Source organism: Durio zibethinus, chromosome 1 (assembly GCF_047325235.1).
Source record: "Durio zibethinus cultivar Kanyao isolate XHJ-2024 chromosome 1, ASM4732523v1, whole genome shotgun sequence".
Classification (NCBI taxonomy): domain Eukaryota; kingdom Viridiplantae; phylum Streptophyta; class Magnoliopsida; order Malvales; family Malvaceae; genus Durio; species Durio zibethinus.
Window position 1 is genome coordinate 5,130,880 of NC_143162.1, and position 16,736 is coordinate 5,147,615.

Sequence of the window (16,736 nt, forward strand, 5' to 3'; positions counted from 1 at the left end):
TTGTGCACCCCCTCCATGTTTAATCCCTTCCCTGTTAGCTGACAGGATGGGTGCTCACACGCTGGTTCTAATTATCACGTCAATTTATAAAATATTGTTCATTTGGATTTGGAGTCTCGTAATTTTATAAAACAAAAGAATAAATTAAAAGTAATGTGAAAACTATATTTTATTATCAATTTTAATATATAATTGAAATAATATTCATGATTTTTTCTAAAAATTATGACGTTTTTTTTTTATTTTAATTAAAATTTCGTTTTTAATGACACATGGCTAATATCTTTAAAATCAATTTTATATCAAATATTTTGATCCACATTAACTTATAAATTATTATCTATTTTAATTTATTAAAACTCACGATTTTTTTCCATAAAATTAAAGTGATTTAAACATTTATATATCAATGAGCGATTTGATTCACGACTGATGATTACTCTTAGAACCACATCCCACGTGCTGTCTCATCTTGACTGTTTAGTTGTTGGTTGTTTTTTAAATTTCCAATGTAGCAAAAAAAAAAAAAAAGAAAGAAAAAAGAATATGCCATTGCTGGCAAAACATTTTCCAACCAAAAGTGATATAATTTGTGAATCACACTTATAATTTACTAGCATTTATTTCGTTCACTTATAGTTTCTCTTGGCCGTCAAAAAGTAAATGTTTATACCGTTCCCTTTCTCAAGAACACGAGGCCAGAGATCCAAAAATCAAGTTCCAGGCCAACAACCTTTGAGTCAGGAGAAACTGCATTAATGGGTGAACATAACCAACCTGCTTAGAAGGAATGGTAGACCTAAGGCTTAACAACATTAAAACCAATAAGAACATAAAGCCTTGGTCGAAATAGAGGAAATATTGTGGTTTCTCAGTTGAGCTAATAATGGAACTTTTTCAGTGTGTTAACAACTTTCAGAAGGCTTGTTGCCACATTCAAGGTAGAAATATTTATCAAAATTAAGATCAATAAAGAGTTTAAGACTCGACTCTTTTCTGAATTCAACATCAACCCATTTAAATCGAAGGTAGCTACTAGTTGGAGGCCAAAAACAGGGAGTGACATCTAAATGATATTGAGCCAACTGCAAAAAACCCATTAACTAGCTCAATCTGATATGTTAGAACCAAAAAAGTTTAACCAGGGAAGGCACTGGTTAATCTTGATCCTGCTATTACTTTAAGGACTTCAGATCCACCAAATAAGAGAGGGTCAGAGGGAGGAGTTACAAAAGCATTACGGGTTGGGAAGAAGGGATGAAGCAATAAAGAGACACAAACTTTTCATCAGGTACAATCCTCTTTGTCCAAACTACTTATCAAAGAGCATGCCCACACAAAAGAAAAACTAAGTAGACAGACCAGTTGAAATAATACGAGTCCCTTTGATCCTTGTCCATGTACTCATTCCACTGAAAAGACGAAAAAGTGAAGGTTTGTTGATAACATTTTATGTCCACTTTGTATCTAAAAGTACTTTGCATAATACTTTTTAATAGAGTTTGTCCGTCAATGATATCAAACAACAAACCTTAAATTTGTATGGTCGAAAACTATGGTTGCTTCTTTGCCTCTGCTTTCTTCCAACGATAGTGTTCAAATATCATTGCTTTTGTCATGCCAACTGCAAATCGACATATTCCAAATTATCAAATATAAAGAAAAATATGGTCCTGTAAATTTTGAAGGTGAAGAGGATCGTATAAATGGAGGCTGGATTAGTAGAATTCAGTATCTGGAACCTATGCCTAAAATAAGTAGCAAAACACATAGCTGAAGGGGCTTAGACGGATATCTTTTAACTTTTCTGTATGCCAAGCATGCATGCATTTCAGTCACATAAATATGACGATTAAGAGACCAATAGATTTCTATAGATAGATTAAAACATAAATTATTCATGTTGGTCAAGACTAACAAGAATATAAGCAAGTTCTTAACAAACACTGGAACATTTTTGCATACATATAAATATTTTTGATGAAATGATTCTGGTATAGCTACAACATCACAAACAAATTAAATGTGCCTCGCTGCCTTGCACCTGTCCTGAAGTGGACCAAAGTTGTTGAAGCAAAATTCCATTCATATTAATGAGAAGTATGAGAAACTAAGGAGGGGACTAATTCCAGTATTCTGGAATGTAATTTTCGAGAAAATCCTCAATAAGCCAAAATTGTCTAACTCAATGTGGTCAGAAAATGGCTATAAATTCCAAAAGGAGAAATTTGCAAAAAGCCAACTTGCTAAAAGATGCCACCAGCAGAGCAATAGAGATCCTCCACAACTGGAAATTGCTCATTTGATATGTGCTAAAAAACTGGGAACTTGAGACTTAAAAAGGGAAGAAATGATACTATCAAACCCCACTCCAGCATTCCCATCCCATTCAAACCAGAACATAAAATAAAAACAATGAATTATCTGCCTTGTACTGTCCATATGTAAACTCAAAATCTCAACTGTACAACATTGAAATTAAAAAAAGAGAACAATAATAAATCCTAAATTCCTACTGCTAATGAATTTCAACCCTCTTTTATCAACTTCAATTACAACCAAAATCACATAAACCCTGAATAAACCAGTTGGGGAAATTAAACATAAAAATCAAAGCTTGGAGATGAAACTGTCAATAAACATAAAAATCAAAATTAAAAATCCATCTGAAACAAAAGAATTTAAAGAGAGAAAAGGGTTCAAAATTACTTGAATTGCCTAGAGAGCTGCCATATGTAAGGGTTGAACCAAGTGATAGCGGAGGGAGCAGCCGATCCTATCCATATGTTCAGGAACCGATCCGGGTCCGCATGCGGCACTCCCGGGTCCCCTCTATATGCATTCCCAAAGTACTTAAAGCTTCTCCCCTTCTTCAGCTTCCTTACAACTACAAGCCAAGCTATTATCTTTATTTAAAAAAAAAAAAAAGTTTTGGGCGGGCCTGATAGGCCCATAGAAAGCGAGTAGTAAGTAAACAATACTCGAGAGAGTGGTATAGAGGTTTTAATTTTTATTGGTTAAATTCGTTTACTAAAGGTCTATAAATAAACCCAAAAAACTTTCACTGCATCGAACCCTCTCTCTTGCCTCTTGGGAATCTGGATCTTACTTGATCCGCTTCTTTTTAAGGGTCTTAGAACGGTTTTTTTTCCTCAATTTCCTCAATTTCCCTCATTTTGCCTCCATTTCCCTTGACCCTTTTTTTGGAAACTGTTAAAACCTCAAGGAAAGTTAACTTCTTTGTTAGGGTTTTGTTTCGGTTTGGGTTCGCTTTGAAATCTGGCTCTGTTTCTTGGTTTCGGCTGAAGTTGTTCTTTGTCTTATTGGATTTGAACCTCTTGGATGGCTGGTAAGGCTTCAAATTCTGTTCTTTATCCTCAATTTTGATTCTTTTTTTGTTGTAGAAGTAGAAGCTTAGACCATTTCTAGGGTTTCTTGGAATGGGCTGTAATTTTTTTCTTTTTATTTGTTTCCTGAGAAAATATAGAAAAAAGCAAAAAATTTGGTTTGTCTAGCTCTTGGGTTTTTCTTGTTTGAAAACGAAAATTTCCAATTAACAAGACAGAGGGTAGCGGGTATTGTTTTTTTGAGTAATTCGTAGGAGATTAATGGGATGAAAGATAATGTGAGAATTTTGTGGGAAAAACTGTAAATTTTGATATGAGGTTTTGAACATGAGCCATGGAGGTGTGGAGAGTACGAGAGATACAAAAAAGAGTGAAGGCCAGCGCAGTTTGTCATTGGGAAGACTGAAAGCTGATGACTTTGGTAGAGCGGTTTCAAAGATTGCTGTGGCACAGATATGCGAGAGTGTCGGTTATCAGGGATTTGAAGAGTCTGCTTTGGAGGCTCTTACTGATATCTCAATTCGATATATCTGTGACTTAGGAAAAAATGCAAGTTTTCATGCTAATTTAGCTGGTAGGTCAGAGTGCAATCTGTTTGATATAACTCGTGCTTTAGAAGATTTGGGAGCTTCGCATGGGTTTTCGGGTGCTTCGGAGATTGGAAACTGTCTTGTAGGCTCTGGCACTCTTAGAGAAATAATTCAGTTTGTGGATTTGAAGGAGGAAATTCCGTTTGCTCAGCCAGTGCCTAAGTTTCCGGTGGTTAGGGATAGGAAGCTGATTCCAAGTTTTGAGCATATGAATGAAACCCCACCTGGCAAGCATATCCCAACTTGGTTGCCGGCTTTGCCTGATCCTCACACTTATATTCATACACCTATGTGGAATGAGAGGACATCAGATCCTTGTGCTGATAAGATTGAGCAAGCAAGGCAGCGGAGAAAGGCCGAGAGGGCTCTGCTGAGTTTGCAACAGAGACTGGTGTGTAATGGTTCTAGTGGAACTTCAGCTTCCACAGTCATGGATGCAGTCATGGATGCTAAAAGGGAAAAAATACAAGAAGCTGGAAGTAACCCTTTTCTTGCTGCCCCATTGCAACCTGGGGAGAAAGATGTTTCACAGGTGGTTTTGCCAACTAAGCTTTCTGATGAAGTGAGCAAGGGCAATCATGTTTCTGTGCTACAGGCATTTGCTCCTGCCATTGAAGCGATGAAAGGTGGGCCATCTGATGAATTGGATGGTGGAAATACTCTCCTTCCTGAAAAGAGGCCTGCTGTTCATTTCAAGTTCAGATGTGGCAAGAAAATCTTGGGTGAGTCGCTAGACTTGAGCTTGCAAAAGAAGGGTGAGAGGAGCACAACATTTTTTTTACGTGATGAGGAGAGAGATGATAAGAAGAGGAGAGCTGAGTTTATTCTTAGACAAACTACGGAATACCCAATGGAACTTAACCAGTCTTAAAAGTGTAGTTTAGATTGTTCTTTCTTGATATCTCATAAATATTTTTTAGTAATCAATCGTTTCATTGGGCTGTGGATGCTTTGGCTTAGGGTCATGCGAACTATTGCTCTTGCGTGGATATTGTGGAATCACAACATATTTTAGAGGTATGGGAGCCAATTGTTTTGAAATCACTAGTTCTAGCATTGAGTAATTCTTTGGAAATGAGGTTATTCATTTTTTCCGCCATCTGTGTTGTACTGAATACTGATACACTGACTTTTTATATGATTGTGCACTGAAAATTCTCTGCCTATGGTTTCATTACAAGCACTGTATTCTTTCACTGACATGTAGTAAATTGTATCCATTTACAATATCATCATTACAACTTGACTGAATATATGCTATTAGTAAACACTTTTTCATGGGAAATTATTTATGCCCTCAATGCTAAAAAAAACAAAGGTTCCAGGCGATCACTCCATTTTAGGCTGTAGGAAAGTAATTACTAAAATTTGCTTTATAACAAAAGGAAAAAAATGATAGAGAGAGAGAGAAGCTAAATTAAGTCTCTGGAAATTGATTCAAGCTATTGAAACTGTGACAGACAGATGCGATTGATGCATGTATTCATACACAAGCATTTGCATCCACTTATCTGCAATTGTTAGAGAGGAGGGATTTCTTGTTTCTTTAGATTCATATTTCACAAGACAACAATGTAAAATAACTGTAATTTGGTTATTTACTACACGTTGAATGAATGAAGGACAGAGCATATCAAATTATCAATGTAGAACCCGCAAAATAATGTCTTTAGATACCAGCGTGAATTTGTGGCTTTTACGCTTTTATATTGAAAATTTTTTCAAGTTCACTTGCTTCGCAGGGGATGACTAGAGCACCCTTTTGATTGAAGTCATATTCTTGTTCTGCTGCATCTAATAACTTGATAAATGGTAGATACCTTAGTTATCTTAGTGCAACAAAGAATTTCTTGGGCTCGCCATTTTTAAGCACGACAATTGTGAAGTGCCCCTTTTTTAAAGGTCCTGAAATTTCTGCCCTTTAGTGCTTCTGTCATTCTGGGTTTGCCACCTAAAAATGGAGAGGTGACTTCTCTTCAACTGCGTCATTGCACTCTTAGCCGTGAAATTGAAGCTATGCATTCTCTGATTCTTTTTAGCCTTATCCATGTGCACCGAGCTTGTTTCCCTCTTCCTTAAGGATGTCTTTTATTTGGATTTTTGTTGTCTGTAATGTGAACTTCTTCTGTTGGGTAAAAATAGGGAAAGCATCCGTCCTGGCAATTATTAATTATAGCGATGAGTGTGGTTATCCTCTCACCCCTACTTAGATAAACTTGAGGTTAATAATAGGACTTCCTGATTGAAGCTGTGGGAAAGAATTTGTTGGCACATTTTGTGCTTCCAGGATTTATTTGTGTGATGAATGATGATGATTATGACGATGATGAAAATTGCATTGACAAGCTTGAGCCCCCTTACGAGGAAGTAAATCACATCATTTTAGTTATTGTGGTCCATAGCACTTGCAGAGTGTCAGTTCAAAAATCATTGCATTCTCATGAAGACAGCATTTTGAGTTCACAATCTTATTTGCAACTCATGCCCAAGCGTTGGCATTTTTGCATGGAGTGGGCAGTCAACTTGAACCCACTCTCGAGCGCCACTGGTCAATCCAAAACTTTATTATTGCATCAGATTGTATGTTTCGCACTTGCATCTTTTTTTGACGAGTCTACCAATTGCTGTTGTAAAAATTACCACGTCTGTTTGTTTAGTATTCTTATTGCATCCAGACAACATAAAGTGTGGCGGTAAAGGGGAAAAAGACTAAATATGGGAGCTGTCGAAAATTGGATTGTGGAGGAAAATTTTCGTACGGATTCATAATGTTGGATTATACCGCAAATCTGCATGACGGTACATGCATCTGGCAAAGTTTCTGTTGTACAGTTTTACCCCTGGTTGTTCAATTTACGAATGGAAAATATCCAACCTAACAACTGTCTCTTATATCAGTCTCTTTTTACTTCGTCTTATGAGCTTTGGTGTGGAGATCACTTGTCAGGAAAGCATTTTAGCCTCGACAAGACCAAGAATGAAATTAGAATCTATGAAGAGTTTTTGGATCAAAACTGCCTCTGATAAACTTGCCATAGGCCTTCTCTTTTTTGGTTTTTCCCTACTTTCAAGTGCATTTTTCCATCAGTACTCAAAATATATAGCTTCTTCATGCAAATTTTGGTAAGAAAATGCCCGCAACTTTCTAGTTCAGCCGTTGATAGTATGTGCAGTTGCTTGAAGTCAGAGGAACCTTCCCTTCTTCAGTCAATATTTGATATGTAAGATTACTTAAGATTATCGATTCGTACTTCCTAGGGGCAGCTTTTAACTTAACACTTGGGTATAATTGGAAATTTAAAATACTTGCTCCATACCAAAACATGACACAGGTTAGAATTACAGATAAAAGAAAATGAAGAGAAAAATAATGTTTAAAATTGCTGGCCTGCTAGAAACAATGGTTCAGATTCGAGCTGACGCTAAGGTTCAGTAAGTCAGGCAAAATAACATAAAAGCAGACAAAAATGCCAACACAAGAAGTCTAGTGAGTGAAAATCACTACCAGTTTGGAAAAGATCTACTATGAGAGACAGTACACCTGGCACCAGGCCCTCCACTCTAAAATTTAACAGACTCGCCAACAACAGCACTCTCCTAAATTAAAGCACCATGAAGCTTCTTCAATCTTAATGCTTCAGCTTCATATCAATTTCTAAAGGAAATACTTTGGCTCTGTTATTGAAGATCATGAAGTCCAAGTTTGCTGATAAAGAGACAATCCTGCATTCAATATTATACATCTTGACGTCAGTGACCCACATAATTTTTCTATGAAGGATAAAGCGAGCAGGAATAATAGTAGTCATTCTACATTTTTCACTTTCCAACAAACTCAATGTGAGTTAAGGATGACAGACTAAGTTTCATTAGCACACTTCTAGGAAGCATAATTATGGAAGAGCCACCAACATTGAAAAGAATGATCAGTCAGTCAGGAGTCTATTTTAGGTTTCCTTGTCCATTTACAGCACAGTAAAATAATAAAAAAAACATAAAACATTAGAGAGTTAAGTAAAATTATGCATGAGGCTGAGAGGTTCATAAAAGCAGCTATATTCTCTGCCTATTAAAAAGGCAAATAAGCACCATACTCTTTGTTCCATTAGCATAGAAGCTTACAGGAATTAAATAGAATGATTAGTGAAAGCCAATTTGGCCATATTCTCAGGGAGTTTCTTGTTCGGAAGATATAGCTGATTGTGGATTTCCTAGCGAGAGTTGAGTGAAATTTCTTCAAGGGAGAATAATCAAAGATCAAACACATTAAGGCCTTCTATGGCACATATCTGTCCATGTGAAATTGGTAAGATGCAAGCCTATGATTACCAACGAACATTCAACTCAATTTCACAAGGTACAAACGTTAGATCACACACTGAAGATTAGGTAATTTATGAAATACTATCACACCATCATATGAAGGGCAGAACAAGTAGCCTGTTTCAACTAAACACGATGCCAAAGACAGTCAGAGCATAATCACGATTCCTAAGACATCAATAGCATTTTCAGTTTAATTTGCCACTCACACACTCTCTCTCTCTCTCTCTCTCTCTCTCTCTCTCTCTCTCTCTCACTCTCAATACAGATGATTTACACTGCAAAACTAGTAAGTAAAATTCCCCTTCCTTTTAGTTCACCACAAATTCATTAGTACCCAACACTATCCTTCTCCAAGGTATGCCTTCTTTCCGCCAAACTTGTATGAATGAAAAACAGCATCAACTTCAGATAATCTAATCTGACCCCAAATGCAAAAACTGAGCCATTGAATTCCACATTAACCAAAATTTCATCTTTATAAAACACATACCTATTCTCCTCGGATTCAGGATGTATCGACAGAAAATTCCCAGGCACGGTTAGGGCAGCCCAAATACAGAAAAAAAACCCTAGAAGCAACTCTAAAACCACCTGCACTTTTCCTTTCTTTACTTCAGATTTTGCATTAAAAAAAAAAAGAAAAATTTATCAACAAAATCAAATCCATTGAAAAAAATTCAGACTTACATTCATGGGTGGACCTGAAAACTCCTCCTCCATAATCTTCAACAACCCCCTATCTGGAAAAACCAATCAAAAAAAGAAAGTTTAAACCTTTACCGATCAAATCAAATCAGAAAGGAAAAGAAAGTTCTGGAGATTTTACACTGAATCGTCGAATAAGCAGCGTGGGAGAGGATTAGAACTCCAAAGACGCCGATCATGAAGCCTAATCCCATCGTTTACGATCGGTTTTTCCTCGGTCGATTCACAAATCAGAACCCAACTGCCAAGAAAAATCACAAATTTTATTTTCTTGTCACTACACTAGAAAAAGGAACCGGTTAAAAAAAAATCTCGATTCTGATAGAAACGGCGTCGTATAACTTATGTTTTACATTGTCTTCTTGGACATAATGTTTATTTTATTTCTTTCCAAAAAGCAGCGTTTCATTGGCTCCTCCTCCTCTTATCTATGGTTGCTAAGAAAATACAGTAAGCATAGGACGAAACTTTAGTCCTGAATTTGCTCTGGAGAGCTGTTGTTGTTCCTTGAATTTAATTTTAGGTTTTTTGGCTACTCAAAAAAAAAATGTATTTTTTTGGAATTATTGCATTATTTTTTTACTTTATTTTTAGCTATGTTTTTTTTATTCAATGTTTTAACTCTTTTTCTTGTTCATCAGGCAGAGAGGAATGAGTCAAGTTTTGAATACACTCCAGGGAGCTCTTTCATTAAACAAATTAAGTTTCCACAATCATCCTAGGAAAGAAAGGAAGTTGCTTCAACATGGGTCATGCTTTTTTCCCATAAAGAATATTCAATTATCTTTCCAAGGTTTGAATTTTGAGACTAATGGCTCAAGATTGTTCTTTTTTTTTTTTTTTCCTCCTATTGTTTTCTCAAAGTTGCTTTTTCGGCAGGTGGTCTGGAGGTTTTAGCTCATGTTAAAAGTTCTCATAAGGAAAAGGTACCTTAATATCTGACCTTCTTTTGAGATAATTTTTTTCTTGGAATTACACAATTAGGGATGAGCATCGGTAGTTATTAACAATCAATTTTAGCATATTTTGAAGTTAAAAACATTGTTAGCTAATGCATTATTAGCCCTGTGTTGAATAGGATGATAATTCAAAGAAGCCTGAAAATGTCTTTCGAATCTTTGATCATCTGGATAATTTCTTAATGCCCTATGGAGCATTGACAACTTGACATATAAATGCTTAAAAGAAAAATAAAAAACATTTTGATCAAGAATGTAGGTTCAGTGAATTGATTCTAGCATCATATGGCCAGTTATCATAGCTACATTTATGACCTTTTACTAAATTGGCTTGATATGATTAAATCATTAAGTTGGTGAAAAACATTTTCTGTTAGTAGGTTGACTGTGATTTAAATGTTTTCTCCCAATTTTTACCCAGACTTGTCTCTTTGATGGAGTAGAATTGGTGGCCTTGCCACATGTACAAACTCTCGGAGAATTTCCTCGGGAGGAGCTTGTTGCAAAAGTTGTTATGGTGAGATTTGATTCTACCATTTTGCTTGGTGAAAAACTGGATTGGAGTTTTCAATCTGCTTCAAAAGCACTTTACACCATTAAGTATTTACATGAATCTGGGGCCAAAGTCATTCTCATGAGTGAATGGAATACGAAAATCAATCCCAAACATCTTGCTGTAGAAGCTGTTGCAGGTATTTTAAGCCATTCCTTCGTTTATTTTGAGCTCTTTATGATTTTTGTTTTCAGTAAGAAGCTTTAATTGGTAAGGACTAGAAGTTTCTCCCCCTGGCGGTTACAACCTGTAGTTTCTATTTTAACACTGGGAATATTGGCATGGTGAAGGAGTCATGTGGACATGAAAGCACAAGACTTCATTAACCTTGTCTAAAAGTCATGTATACTATAAATAAAGGAGACTGAGTCATACAGATACTGAATAATGAGGCTTGATTCAATCTTCTTTCAGTCTTAAAACTATTAGTTTGAGGAGTTGCTTTGTAGTTAATGTATTCTTGTCTCTACATTTCAGATATCTTGTCATCAGTTCTCCAGCACAAAGTTGTTGCTTTAAGATGTATTTCTTGCAACATACCATTGAAGAGGGAAGACCTGCAGAAAGCAGACATCCTTCTTCTGGAGAATCTTTCTCAATATAAGGAAGAAGTTGCCAACTGTTCAAAGTTTGCTGAACTTTTATCATCAGAAGTTGATATTTTTGTTAATGACTCGTTTTGCCAGTCTCATAAAATTCTTGCATCAACAGTTGGTGTTGCTTGTTTTTGCTATGCCTCTATGGCTGGTTTTTCCTTTGAGGAAAGCCTTCATCAGCTAAAGAAGTTTACGAAAACTAACAAGAAACCATATGTTGCAATTGTATGGGCTTTCTTTCTAGTCATTCTGGGACAATTATTTCTGGACATCTGTTCTTCACTTGTCAGTAACTTACTGTCACTTAATGCAGATTGGAGGTGGCAATCTCAAAGACAAGGCAGCTGCTTTACAATTTTTAGCATCTAGATGTGATGCATTGGTCTTCGTTGGCCTAATGTCCTTTCAGATAATACGTGCTTTAGGACACTCTGTTCCAACTAACCTGGTGGAACGTGATGCACATAAAGCAGCTTTAGACATTGTCCGATTTGCACATGATAAAAATGTGCTGATGTCATATCCAAAAGATTTTTGGTGCATGAATCAACATCTTCCTCAGCAATTGGAAGTTTTTCCTGCTTATGGAGTTTCATATGGTAAGATTGCGTTCAAGTATGACTTACATTGTTTTTTTCTTTTCTCATTTTTTGGTGCTCTTTTCAAGATAAACTATGAATCTTTTAATTCTTTTTTGTCCTTTTTTGAAAACATCATCTTTGTGCTGTGTATTTAAATACATACTTTGCCAGAATTTTGAAATTATGCACCAATACATTAGCTGGGTACAGTTAGAGATTCAGCATTGGGGTAGCCTTATGATGTAATGACCATAATTTTGAACCATTTCTCCTTCATCTCTTCCATGTTTGCATTGGAAATGAAGATGTTCCTTAAAGTTTTTGCTGAAGTTTTTGTGTTAATTGGCCAATCAGTATATTTGATTGTTGCAAAGTAGATATAGGATATTAAGTTTTTTTCTGTTTAAATGTCTAATTTTATAATAAAAATTCTTTAATGATAATAATCTCTCTCTTTTAAAGTACTCATACTGAAAATTTTCTGTTTAGGTTGGCTACCTGTTGATCTTGGACCTAGGTCGTTGGACGAAATAAACTCTCTGGTAACAAACTCCAAGGTAAAGTGGACATGGATATCATAGTAATATGACAAATACCTGTTCCTCTTAGGTTGAATGAAGGTTGTCCTTCATTTGAAATGCTATGTACCAGTGTTAGTAATTTGAGGGTCTACTTGATGAGCATATTGCCAAAAAAATAATTGATTTTTAGTATTCCACACTTAAGTCTTTCATTACTTGGATTAGTAATTTGAGGATCTATTTGATGAGCATATTGGCAAAAAAATCATTGATTTTCAGTATTCCACACTTAAGTCTTTCATTACTTGGAAATTTTGGGACACATTGGTGCAATTTGGCTTTACCTAGTTAGATATGCTATATGATCTTTTAGACAAATCAATCACTTTATAGTCCTGATTATGAGCTCCAAAGCATGATGAATGGTATATTTGACAACCTTAATTTGATGTTAATTTCTTTGGTGATTATTGCTATATTAACCATTAAAATTCTTGTTTAATTGATTTAACATTTATAAGTAAAATGATCATGTATGAAGAAATTATCAATGCCTATTACTCTGAAAAAAATCTATATTTTATATGGCTGTATCATATTTGTCCTTAGGACTTTCTTTGTAGCAACAGTTTCAATAATCTCAATACTGTTTCTGGTGATTATCATGGTCTGACTTACCTGATGTATTGCTCAATATTTGCAGAAAATTATATGGATTGGTCCAGTGAAATTCAGGTCCTCCAGCCCATATACAGGTGGCGCTTCTAAATTGGCTCAGATGCTTTACAAACAGAGTCTATGTGAATGTGAGATAACTATTGTTGGGAGTACAGCATGTGAAGTTATCAAAAATGAATCAAGCTCTGTATCTTGTTTTAACATGCTAGAGAATGCTTCAGCTGTATGGGAGTTTCTCAAAGGACAAAAGCTGCCTGGGGTTATGGCCTTAGATAGAGTATGTCAACTTCATCCATGTTCATCTTTTACTCCATTTGCCATATGGTTATGTAAAGAACATTTTTTAAGATTTTTGCATCTTGTCCGAAGGTAATGCTTATAGTTTTCACACAAAGAGCCATAGATAAATGTGCTTGACATGGATAATAAAATACTAAAGGTAGCATCAATGCAGATGCATTATTTGATCTTGCATAAAAGAGCCAAGGGATTGGGCTTACTGATTCTAGTTTCAGAATTCAAATATTAAATACGAGTTACAAATTTCTGGATTTCTGCTTAAAATGGATGCTCTGTGCAGGCATATCCATTTGAAATTGACTGGAATGTTGTTTATCGTGATCCATCCCATCCTTTACTCGTTGATATTGGAAGTGGTACTTCTCCTTTCAGTTTCCTACAGTTTCCTTAACAATTTGTTCCTATTATAGTCCCAAAAGAAAAACAAAATCAGATAATGCTTTTCTAAGGGGCCAGAAAGAAATCAACCAATCTATATTTATTTACTATTTTACACAATATGAAGTCAAATGGCTCTTTTAGTTGAATGATTGTGTTTTTGAACCTTCTTTTCCTTTTTATAATTGATTGATGCATCTGGGCTGTCAAGGGCAGGTAATGGCCTCTTTATCATGGGAATGGCAAGAAATAGGAAAGATCTGAATTTTCTTGGTTTGGAGATTAATGGAAAGGTCTGTCTTATTATTTTCTTGGTTTGGAGATTATTATTTCACCTCTCTGGTGGTTTGTCTTAAATTTATTACTAAACTTTTCAAATGTTTAAAATATTTTTCAGCTTGTACGACGTTGTTTGGATTCTGTTCATCAATCTGGCATAACGAATGGGTAAGGGTTCTTGCAAGTTGCAATTAGTACGAAAAAGATGTAAGACTAACTGAATTATTTATCATTTTTAACAAGACTTCAATATCATCACCATGTTGCTTCTGTCATCTGTGTTAGGTACTTTGTGGAAACAAATGCGACATCCACATTCCGTTCCATTGTTTCTGGTTACCCAGGAGAATTGGTTCTTGTTTCAGTACAGGTAGACAATAATGTTCACTCGGTTCAAGTTATGATATTCTCTTCTTTGCAGCAATGTGGAGTAAGCTTCCTTCCCTTCTTTATGGTAATGTATAGTATTTAAGCATGATTACTTTTGCCATGTAGTGCCCAAACCCAGATTTTAACAAACCGGAACATAGGTGGAGCATGCTGCAAAGGTCATTAATTGAAGCAGTGGCAGATCTTCTTGCGTCTAAGGGGAAGGTAACACAATTTTGTTGTTGTAACACATGAACTCTTGGGGTTTCATCACATGTCTCACAAGTTCTAATGTTTCTTCATTTCTATGATGAAATTGGCACCTTCAACAAGATTAAATCATAACATTATTGAACAAGATGAAATTGGCACCTGCAACAAGAACAAATCCTATCTGCAAATGTGGCTCATTCTGTTTCCTCAAAGTGGATGTGTTTTCCTTGTGTTCTTTAGGCAATTGCAGTTTACCACATCAGCGATAGTATTTATATCTTATTTCTTGGTGAATGAAACATCTGAAACTGCAGTGATTGGTACTCTATTATCAAACAACGAGAAATGCAACTAACGGAAGGCCATTCTCAGTCTTAAGTAAGGCAAGGATGAGATTCATATAGGTTTATTGGCTTTTTTATTCTCAGGTCTTTCTGCAATCTGATGTAGAACCAGTTGCTATAAGAATGAAAGAACAGTTTTTGAAATATGGAAAGGGTAAACTTTGTCTTTTGCATGATCATTGCGGTGTAAAAATCAATGGAAATACATGGCTTGAGGAGAACCCATTTGGAATTCATTCAGACTGGGAGCAACATGTTATAGATCGAGGAGCTCCTATGTACAGATTAATGCTTTCCAAATCAACTGGCTCTTGAATAAGCTGTTGGCATTTGCTGGTTTTTTGGCCATAGCTGGGATATCCACGTACTACTTGAAAACTATCTGTAGAGAAACTGGATGCCGGTGCAGCCACGGTCTACCCTTTCTTGGAGGTAAGTTTAGCCATGCTTTGTTTTGTTGCTAATTCAATTGTGTTATGCCTTTGTAGAGAAGGATAATGCTATTAATTCACCTAGTTTCATGGTTGCGTTTTATCAAGTTATTAATTATGCAGGAGTAATTTGCCTGGATCTGATGAGCATGCAGGTACATGCTACAACTTCCCTAAAAATTGTTTTGCCAGACATTGGAAGCAACTGCAATATAGAGGAAGTGCTTGAGAAGCAACCCTGCCAAAGCAGGGAATTGAACTCAGATGTTAAGCACTCAGCAGCATCAGGCCTATAGTTACTACCTTGACAGAGTTCATATGAGGCAAAAGTTAGCAGCTTTTTAGAAAGAGAAACAGCAGTAAAGAACTCATGAATACTTCTCCATTTTGAAGTTAAAAGTTCATATTTCCTTTTCGTTGTGATGTTTCATTTTCAGACCCCTTTCTGAAAATGTAACATAAGGCATCTGTTCCTCCCCTTGTGACATGATGATTTGATCAACTTTTTTCCTCGGATTGTGACCAAAAGAAAGAACCTTTTTTCTTCCTTGGATTACTGTGGTGACACATTCTAGTTCTAGTCAAAAGCAAAAGAGTGTTCATCATTAGAGCCCTCAGTCAGAAGGTAGCAGCATAATTCACCTGATTGGGGTATTCAAAACATGTTTTAGATTTTAGTTAAGGAAATTGAACTTGGTAATTGATAAAAGCATCTCTCTTGGATGCTCACATGCAACTTGGTACATTTGTTTACACTCAATAATAATCCCCATCTTTTATTTGTGGTCCTTGTTTTTAATTTTAAGTATTGATGTGCCTTCTAATATTTATCAACCATGTTTTGGGTTTAATAATTTTGACATGTCAACTAATAGAAAAAAAAAAAAAAAAACTTACAAGAGAAAGAAAAGAAAAATTCCAATTAAGAAAGTCTTAGAATTAATGGTTAAATGTAAAAATCTTTTATAATAAGTGATAAAAATTTAAATTTTGACAATTTGAAGTGTTAAAAATATTAATTCATTTGTAGATGATTAAATTTTGCTTTAATTTAATGAAATGAATTTCAATTTTTTAATTTTTTTACCTATAAAAATAAATAATTCATCTAATTTTTTCAAAAAAATCACATATAATAAAAAAATTAAATTTCAAATTTATTAAATATATATTTTTTAAAATTATATGAATAAATTAAATTATATCTTAATTTTATTTGCTTTTGGAGGGATCATGCATCCTATATCTTAACTATATATAAATTATGATGAGTAGGATTTTCAATAAAATAAGAGAAAAAAAAAAAAGGAGAAATATTCGACATTTAGCTTCTTACTTACGTCAACATGATAAAAATAGAAAAAATTTGGTAAGTCCACTTATTTTTATTTTGTTCTCGGCCGACGGTCCATTTTAACTTTTATAAGGTACCAAATTAAATTTTGCTTTTTGATAAACCCAATACTCAAATTCTTTTATTTATTTTTTTACTCTTTATCTTTGAAATTACCAAATAAACATTTTTTCCTTTTGTTCAAAGTAAAAAGAAAAAAAATTAAAGAAAAA

General features: G+C 35.1%; 3 protein-coding genes and 1 pseudogene across 9 annotated transcripts; 2 read left to right on the plus strand and 2 right to left on the minus strand.

Moving 5' to 3' along the window:
• Window positions 1–1,412: 1,412 nt before the first annotated feature.
• Window positions 1,413–3,186, minus strand: LOC149520301 (uncharacterized; annotated as a pseudogene). Its single transcript, XR_016326246.1, has 3 exons — window positions 3,181–3,186; window positions 2,710–2,906; window positions 1,413–1,624 (listed from the first exon to the last, which is right to left on the minus strand). The product of XR_016326246.1 is annotated as an uncharacterized LOC149520301 (transcript).
• Window positions 2,889–5,101, plus strand: LOC111311825 (transcription initiation factor TFIID subunit 8-like). Its single transcript, XM_089760358.1, has one exon. The coding sequence runs from the start codon at window positions 3,675–3,677 to the stop codon at window positions 4,806–4,808; it is 1,134 nt and encodes a 377-aa protein (XP_089616484.1). The 5' UTR covers window positions 2,889–3,674; the 3' UTR covers window positions 4,809–5,101.
• Window positions 5,102–7,293: 2,192 nt separating this feature from the next.
• On the minus strand, window positions 7,294–9,230 carry LOC111311827 (membrane magnesium transporter-like). Of its 2 annotated transcripts, none has more exons than XM_022911573.2 (4): window positions 9,090–9,230; window positions 8,951–9,003; window positions 8,754–8,854; window positions 7,294–7,660 (listed from the first exon to the last, which is right to left on the minus strand). In XM_022911573.2, the coding sequence occupies exons 1-4, from the start codon at window positions 9,160–9,162 to the stop codon at window positions 7,567–7,569; spliced, it is 321 nt and encodes a 106-aa protein (XP_022767308.2). In that variant the 5' UTR covers window positions 9,163–9,230; the 3' UTR covers window positions 7,294–7,566. The 2 variants fall into 2 exon arrangements, with proteins under 2 accessions (XP_022767308.2, XP_022767311.1); XM_022911576.2 differs by lacking the exon at window positions 7,294–7,660 and adding an exon at window positions 8,358–8,676.
• An 80-nt stretch (window positions 9,231–9,310) lies between these two features.
• On the plus strand, window positions 9,311–15,951 carry LOC111311824 (phosphoglycerate kinase, cytosolic-like). Of its 5 annotated transcripts, none has more exons than XM_089760341.1 (15): window positions 9,311–9,418; window positions 9,610–9,761; window positions 9,848–9,894; window positions 10,349–10,619; window positions 10,958–11,301; window positions 11,390–11,675; window positions 12,147–12,214; window positions 12,882–13,133; window positions 13,437–13,512; window positions 13,751–13,827; window positions 13,932–13,981; window positions 14,099–14,183; window positions 14,309–14,407; window positions 14,824–15,171; window positions 15,294–15,951. In XM_089760341.1, the coding sequence occupies exons 1-14, from the start codon at window positions 9,399–9,401 to the stop codon at window positions 15,052–15,054; spliced, it is 2,058 nt and encodes a 685-aa protein (XP_089616467.1). In that variant the 5' UTR covers window positions 9,311–9,398; the 3' UTR covers window positions 15,055–15,171; window positions 15,294–15,951. The 5 variants fall into 5 exon arrangements, with proteins under 5 accessions (XP_089616467.1, XP_089616473.1, XP_089616475.1 ...); XM_089760347.1 differs by having other exon boundaries at window positions 15,326–15,951; XM_089760349.1 differs by lacking the exon at window positions 14,824–15,171 and having other exon boundaries at window positions 15,326–15,951.
• Window positions 15,952–16,736: the final 785 nt, after the last annotated feature.

Bases quoted from the DNA above. Each gene is read 5' to 3' on its own strand.
- LOC111311825 (XM_089760358.1), top strand. From the start codon at position 3,675: ATGAGCCATGGAGGTGTGGAGAGTACGAGAGATACAAAAAAGAGTGAA.
- LOC111311827 (XM_022911573.2), bottom strand. From the start codon at position 9,162: ATGGGATTAGGCTTCATGATCGGCGTCTTTGGAGTTCTAATCCTCTCC. The intron at 9,004-9,089 runs GTAAAATCTCCA...TGGTTTTTCCAG, and splicing joins TGCTTATTCGACGATTCAGT to ATAGGGGGTTGTTGAAGATT. The intron at 7,661-8,753 runs GTATGTGTTTTA...TATTGAATGCAG, and splicing joins CCTGAATCCGAGGAGAATAG to GATTGTCTCTTTATCAGCAA.
- LOC111311824 (XM_089760341.1), top strand. From the start codon at position 9,399: ATGGTTGCTAAGAAAATACA. The intron at 9,419-9,609 runs GTAAGCATAGGA...CTTGTTCATCAG, and splicing joins ATGGTTGCTAAGAAAATACA to GCAGAGAGGAATGAGTCAAG. The intron at 11,302-11,389 runs GTATGGGCTTTC...CACTTAATGCAG, and splicing joins AGAAACCATATGTTGCAATT to ATTGGAGGTGGCAATCTCAA.